We start from the raw sequence: 7941 nt of genomic DNA, 5'->3' as shown, positions 1-7941 counted from the left end.
TTTTTGTATAATAATTATTTTTGTATAATAATTATTATTTTTGATAAGAACATTCTCTAGTAATTTATAATAGTCCTTTAAGAGAATATATTCTGACCCTGTCTCTCTTCCTGTCAAGAAGATGGGAATATTAATGTTTGTAGACCACAATATTGAAGTTTGAAAGCAAGAAAATTAAACCAACAGGGCTGAATTACACGACTTTTAAAGAAATGTGAGTGATACAGAATTTATAAATGTATGTGCATTGAAAAAACAACAGTTCTGTATCTTCTTAGAATGAAGGTGATTGTATAAGAATAGCTTCTTTTATCAATCAAGTTTGATTTAATTTCTTTTGTTGTGAACTTATTTCTGAAAATTTATCTAATTTTAAAATAATTTTTTAAGGTTTTAATCTAAAGGTTTCTTAAATCTTTTTATAACCAAACTTTTAAAACCTCTCATGACCTGGAGAATATTCTCGAACTAAAAGTTGTCATTCGGGGTGATTACACCAAAAATTGTTTTGTTGTAAATGTTTCAGGCAATGAAAACTGATTTATATTTCACAATATAAACAAAATTAGTACAAAAATTTAAATTATTTAAAAGAAAAATGAATATTCTCGATTATTCTCCAATTTTTACATCCAGGAGAATATTCTCAGAATATTCTCGTTCTCCGAGAATATTCTCACCTCACATCTCTATGTACGCCAATGTGTACAACGACATAATATTACAATTTAATCTGACGTCTGCTTTGTGTGCAAATTATCTAGGTCACTCAGTCATTGACCTGTCCCTCCTTCTCTGGGACAGAGTCAAATTTGTGATTTTATCACTTGTTAGCTATAAAAATTTTACCGCCCTTCTTCCATTCTGCTAATTGTCTCGAAGACATATGATAACCACATCAGGCACATGAGACACAATAGGGCAGTAATTTTGAGAAAATTATGGAACGAGGGAGGAAGCTTTTTATATAGCAACCTGGCTGGGCCAATGGCCTGTAGAATTGTATTGTAAAATTATGATGTTTTGCCGGCAAGTTTCATTGGCTTTATATCTTATAATACAGGGGACTTGGATCATATACGGGCTGCTACACCTCTCAGTGGAAGCATTCAGCTGCAAGAGCACTGCGTCTTCCACCTGCGCAAATGTTTAGGCATAGGTCATTGTACAGGAATCAAATTCAATTATATTTGCAAATAACTTATTTTTATCATACAGTCAGACTTGCTTATAACGAACAGCGATATTATGAATTTTCACATGTAACAAAATTTCCACCAGGGCCTGTGAGTTTTATTTTCTGTGTCATTTTGATTGCTTATAACTAGTGCTAGGATTTCTATGACATTTTTTTATATGATCTTGCGTATTTCGATATTTTTATGAGACAGCATTTTTTTCATGATTTTTAGTCATTTCAAAAGTATATTTTCATGATTTTCGAGCAATTTCTTTTGCTCTTTTAAACGTTTTTAATAAAAATGAATATTTTCTTCAATAGAGCCCCAATTCCATTTCTTACGTATTACTGGATTGAAATTAAAAATGGGGTGGATCTTGGTGTTTAGGCCATCTGTACATGTATTTTATTGACACAACCGATACCTTCTCCAAGCTGGATTTAAAATGTTCAAGAGTGGACCAGGGCCGTAGTGTGCCTTTTCAGGACCCTGGGACAGACTTTTCCTTGGAGTCTGTCTTGAAAGAGTTATTATTACGCAAAATAAATGTAAATTTTTTGTGGTCCCAATTCAAGTCAGGGCCCTGGAGCAGTGCCCCAGTTTAGTTATGACCCTGGAGTGGACTTGTTGCAAGGCCGTAGTGTGGGGGGGGGGGACTTAGGGGGGTCTGGTCCTGAAATGTGAGAGAATGACCGAAAAAAAGGTAAAAAGATGGCAAATCTATTGTGTGTGTGTGCTCTATCACTTGAGTTCCCCTCCTTCCCCCGAAATGAAAGTGGTCCCCCCTCTGAACAAAATTTCTGGCCACGGGCCTGACTTGTTACAAGCTAGTCTAGTAGTACTGTAGGTAGCCTGGTGGACCTCTCAACGTCCTCTTCTCCTTAGTAATAGTGTAGTTGTAAATTGACTTGTCATCTAGTTATAGATTAACAAGACCGAAATATTTTAATGTTTTCACATACTTTGCTGCTTTTGGACATGGCCATAGACAGGGAACGGGATATTCCCAACACCCTACCTTTCCCAGTTGAGTTTCCCTGCATTACTTCTCGATTCTGTAATACAATAGTAAACCTAATAATTTTTCATTCACGTATCTCAGGTAATTGGCTGACAAGCTGGCTAGAAGGGGTTCTAGGACTCCGTTCATTGGTCCTGAGCCAGCTTTGGGCATTTCACGGGAATTGATCAGAAATACTGTTTTCAACTCATTTTGGAGAAAACAGTATTAAGATTGGATGAACACTGATGGTCAACGACAGGCAAAAGAGATAAATTGTGACTGCCCTAGTTTTAGGCAGAAGGAGCTGATGAAGCTTAGCAAAAATGGTATTATTAGAGCTGTTGGTCTACTTACTGGCCACTGTACTCTTAAAAGGCATCTTAATGTCATAGGAGTTAGTAGTGACTCAACCTGTAGAGGTTGTTTATATAAGGAAGAGACAGCTACTCACTTTCTTTGTGAATGTGAAATGTACTCTGCACACAGGTTTGAGCACTTGGGTCGTAATTTGATTGAACCATGGGAGCTTTAAGACATTTTCCTATTAGAACTCTACTGAATTTTGCTTCAGCTACAGGTCTCTATTAAAGACTTCTATTTTCTTTTGGGGATAGTACAATAGATCTCTGATCGCAGTGCTAGGTTCTGTGGAACCACCCACCCATGTCTAAACCTAATAATTTTATTACAAGAGCAACAAATAATTCTATGAACAGCATATTAAATACAATAATTTCTGATTCTCAAATTGCTTTGCTAAGATAAATGTTACCAGAAATAGAGAAGGAAAGATTGTAGGCCTTTTTTGCCTTTATGGGCATATTTAGTTTTTTAGGGCATAAATGCATTTTCTATTAGCTTTTATGTCACAGAAATCCTAGCCCTAGGGGTCATTCAAGTATTATGTAAGCATCAATTTGGGAAGGGGGGGGGGGTTTCGGATTTGCTGACTTTTGATGAGAAGAGGGGATTGAATGATGCTTATGTCATCAACCACCCTTTATGAAAATATGAAATATTCTTAATAGTCTCTTACTTTGTGTGCAAAAATGAGAAAAATCTTTCGATAGTTAGTGGACACCTTAACATTCTCCCTACTGATAAGTCTCCTACAGAGCCACTTTAGTGATCCCTAAATGTTTCTGGGATCCAAGTGATCTGGAAATGTGTCCGGTCGCTTAAGTGCTCTGGAGAGAGCTGTCTCACACATCACTCAAGTGATCCATAGTTATGCTGCGGATCACTTAAGTAATCTGGGAATGGGCAACAGGCAATTTGAAATGTAGAACCACACTGAGTGCAGCGTAAGTGCTTTAAAACTGTGTCATGTCACTCAAGGGAACTCTAAATGTGTCACAAATCACTTAAGTGTTCTGGAACTGTCACAAGTCACTTAAGGGATCTTTGAATATGCCACTTTACTTTTACAAAATTAGTTTGATGGACAGGCCACATCAGATAACTCCCAGGGCCACATTTTGCCAGCGGCCAAGGGTTTATCATATATGGCTTAAAGCGTGGGTCACAATGAATTTCTTAAAAATAATGTTTTTGTTCTTAGACTTCAAATAGCACTGAAATAGCAACAAAATTTATTATAACATATATAAAGGCATTTTCTTCCAAAATTTTAATAAATTTTTTTTCCATTAAAAAAATTAATTTTTGATCGTCAAGGAATGGGGGCACGAGCTACCCCATGCCCCCCCCCCCCCATGCATATGTCTCTGATCCCAGCAATATGCATTAGGAGGCAGAGCTGATGATAAAATTTTACTGACAAGGGGGAAGAGGTCAAAAATGCATAATTGCGCAGGGTAGTAATTTCGAAGGAAACACCAAATATACAGATTCTATCTGTATTCATTCTTCTGTAATAAAATAAAACTCTGAATTTTTTGAAAATAGTAGTATAAATCTCTTTTTATTTCATAGAAAAGCATTCTACTAGGGCAGGGTTTCTCAAATTTTTTTCACCTGCTGCATCCCTTTCTTTTCTAATCAACGCTTATATCAGTGGCTACCAAAAACAAATTATCAAAGAATAGCTTCGAAAAACCTTTTTTACGGCCACTGCTCTGTGGTGCTCCTGGGTAATGTTGGAGATGCACCAGGGCATCCCAGTGCACAGTTTGAGAATCCCTGTATTAGCGATTTTTTGGTATTTACAATAAAAATCTTCTAATTTTTTTGTTTTATTTTGCTTGACGAAATTCTTAAAAGAAAAAAAAAGTTACTTATTCCTAAGCACTGAACCTCCAAAACACCTTTGTTACATTTACCACTGTTCTTTACCTAGATTCAGATGTTGGTTGTTGTGGTGTTATTGCATGCGAGTAAATTTTCAGAATGTCCAAGCACAAAGCATGTTCTATTGTTGCTTTTAAAATTGAAACTATGTAGTTGGTATAAAGCAAAAAACAGTCAAAAAGTGAGGTATCAAAGAAATTCCAGAATACTCAAACTTTGTTATTCATGATTCTGAAACTCTAAATCGCATGATTTCTGCACTTTTTCACTTGTTGATCATTCAATCTGGGATAAATTTAGCCTGGAAAGTGTTAATTGACTCTGGAAATTTGTTATACAGGGAGTGTGTAATCTGATCACTTAAAACGTCATATTGGCAACAAAATAATTCTGATTAGGATCTATGGCTTTTCTTTCAGTACGAGTACTTTCATCGATTTAACCTATTAACCTATTGAACACTTGCTTTTGATCATCATGTGCCCAGCAAATTTTGTATCAGTGTCTTAATTGATAACACCATCCAATTTTCAACTAAAGCTTAGAAATTTGTTAAATGTAAAACATCATTGAACGAATCAGCTTATCTTCTGGAAATTACCAAACTTTGATACATCGCAAAAGAATTTACTTGTTCTATAACAGAAAATAAATATGATACATTTGTGACTTTACAAAAAAACAAAAGTATATGTAATCTGTACACTGTTCTACAATGACTTTACAACTTCCGTTCATGATTAAATGCTTCCTCACACAGCGATCACTCTTTTTTGGCCATGTTGAGATTAGAGACAGATACCATTCCTTTAGAAGAAGGACCACTAACACTGCCATGGTCACCATCGCTGTTGTCTTGTTCATCCTGCTCTGAGTCCATGTCGAGATCAGCAGCAGGTACTGCTTCGTCAGATGAGAAACAGGCACTGGTTACCTCTTGATCGCTCGTTCCTTGAGAAGGACCACCAACACCGCCATAGTCACTATCACTGTTGAATAGTTCTTGATGCTCAGAGTCCATGTAAAAATCAGCAGCAGGTACTGCTTCATCAGATGAGAAGCAGGCACTGTTGTCCTCCTGATCGCTGCCATCGTCTTGCTCTTGCTGATCCAGGTCCACATTGAGATCGGCAGCAGATATCATTTCTTCGGACGAGAGGAGCTTCACAATGCACTTCAACACCACAGCTTCCTTCGAATCAGACTTCCAATCAGAGACACCAGGTTTGCATATTTTGTACTCGAGAAGACCATCCAGTTCTTTTCTCAACTCCTAGAAACATTAAAACAATGAGTCACAAATTTTATAAAATAAACTTAAAACTACAGAAATTTCATACACATAGAGCAGATTTCATGTAAATTCTTTAAGCCGTAAATCGTGAGAGTTGATTTTCCAAATTTGTGAAAGACAGGGGACACTCACCAACTCAATTTGAAAAAGGACAATTTTAAAGAAAAAAAGTAGTATAAGTGATCATAGTTACGATAATTTAGTCACATGATTTAGTTCCTTGATAGTAAAGAAAACTGTCTCTACAATAATAACTAATGACATCAATTTTAATACACGTATAATTTAACAACCACTTGGTAGTTGAGCATCAAATCTTCGAGATATATCTTCACTGCACTACTTCAATGTACCACTATTTCGATATCAGTAACATTGACTTGTATAGAGTAAAGGCAGAAAAAATAGTGCAGACATGACAGAAATAGCTTGGCTACAAAAACAATTTTGCGGCAAAACGACACACTAGCTGTTAAATTTATTTTCTATCTCTCCCTACAATAAATTTGGTTCTTTTTGCAATGGGTGTTCCGAAGTCGTTTCCATCATCTGCCCAACGTGAATATAAGTAGCTCCACTCTATAGAGATTTGATCGTGAATGTTTGTGCCAAATAATAATCAATTCGGTGATATTCAACTCATTCTTTTTTTCTTAAATGTTCTATTCGTCATCTATCCGTTATAACCGCCACTGATCTAAAATTTTGTCCTTGTCCCTGTCACACTCACAATAACAGAGCATCTGTTAAAATCTTCTAAAGTGCACTACCATGTCCACCTTCATAGAGAAGCAAATGGAATTTTTAAGTACAGTATAAATTGAAAGAAGGAGACGAAAATGTTTCCCACTTGGATCCTATTGCTCCAGTGGTGCAAAAGAGCAGAGACGTGCCCCCTGACGAGAACCAGAGTGGGAAATGACATCGACAGCCAATTGCCACTACACTCCATACACAGCCAATCAGGACCAGACACTGCCACCAGTCAATAGGGATCTTCTGTGGCTGATCAAGTCTCAAATGCCTATGTAGGAAACAACCCTACAGGAATGCCCTAACAACCAAAAAACTACATGTGATTCATAGAGCGTTTGATAAGCTATGCACTAAAGAAATATTTATCTCTCGCATATCTTCTTAGTTTGTGGTGCAATGAGCTAAGTTTTTTTTTAAAGAATGATGCTCCTTTAAGACCACTTTCAAAAGCACTGTGAAAACGTGTAGTTTAAAAGGTCCAATGTAAATAAGTCAAGAGCAATCAGATTTGTTTACATTTGGATTGTTTAACACTAATATGATCATTTTTGACAAACAAAGCACTTTCATTTCTTGCTCTTTGCGGAGCTTTGTAAACATTGTTTATGCCTCAGCATGTCCTGAAAATATGGAAGAAAATAGAATGCTAAATGGGCAACACCTACATATCCAACTGCTTTGTTATGCAAACTTTTCACCTACACATAAAATACACACAATTTCAAATGACAAAGGTTAGTTATAGTACATTGAAGAGTCAAAAAGCATGAAGTAGTAAATATACAACTTTAGTTTTACATCTGGACAGAATGGGTACTCAAAACATTGATGCAAAATGAGTTTTCAAACCACCAAATTGAGCAAAAGGAAAATTAACAAACGAAATGGTGTATGCACAGTCAATATAAACTGAAAAATCAACAATTTCTGCTTTGGCAGAATTAATTACAATCTATCATAATTATACTATTAGGTGATACTTAGACTATTCCCTCATCATTTACAAAAAATTACATGAATTATTGTCTAAGGCCTTCATGGCCAGCATTCAAGCATGTATTTTCCGGTTCCGGGTTGTTATTATAGGCCATGGTCTAAGACAGGGGCGCACAAACTTTTCAGTCCATGGGTAAGATAAGCAGTATTTGTCATTTGCGGGACCGAAACTTGTATGTATAGTGTGAACCGTATTTTACAGGACGTTCTCATAATTTTGGACATGTCCCAACTTTATAAAATTTCCAGGGTTTTCTCTCTAATTTTCAATGAAGCTTAATTGACCTTCTGAAATCAAGAATTAAGATTTTTTTTTTCATGACAGTCATAATTATCATAATTTATATCATAATTAATATTATAGTCATATAAACATATTTATCTTGCATATTTGTCAAGCATACACATTTTGTTCAGTGAATTATAAAATCCCCCCCCCCATGCATATTGTGGAAACTCCC

General features: G+C 36.0%; 1 protein-coding gene across 2 annotated transcripts in view; it reads right to left on the bottom strand.

Annotated features, from left to right (window-relative positions):
• Window positions 1-5043: 5043 nt before the first annotated feature.
• The window catches only part of LOC149085721 (ATP-dependent DNA/RNA helicase DHX36-like), a 105291-nt gene continuing 102393 nt past the window's right edge, over window positions 5044-7941 (bottom strand). For both annotated transcript variants that reach the window (XM_089232110.1, XM_089232111.1), the window contains one exon: window positions 5044-5707. In XM_089232110.1, the coding sequence (XP_089088236.1) occupies window positions 5198-5707 (510 nt within the window). In that variant the 3' untranslated portion in view covers window positions 5044-5197. The remainder of the gene's footprint in view (window positions 5708-7941) is intronic.

The sequence above is a fragment of the Pholcus phalangioides genome, unplaced genomic scaffold (assembly GCF_987345545.1).
Source record: "Pholcus phalangioides strain wild (caught in Gottingen) unplaced genomic scaffold, Ppha-v1.0 ptg000005l_1, whole genome shotgun sequence".
Classification (NCBI taxonomy): Eukaryota; Metazoa; Arthropoda; class Arachnida; order Araneae; family Pholcidae; genus Pholcus; species Pholcus phalangioides.
Note: the sequence above shows the minus strand (reverse complement) of the source record. Positions and strands in the feature narration are given on the sequence as shown.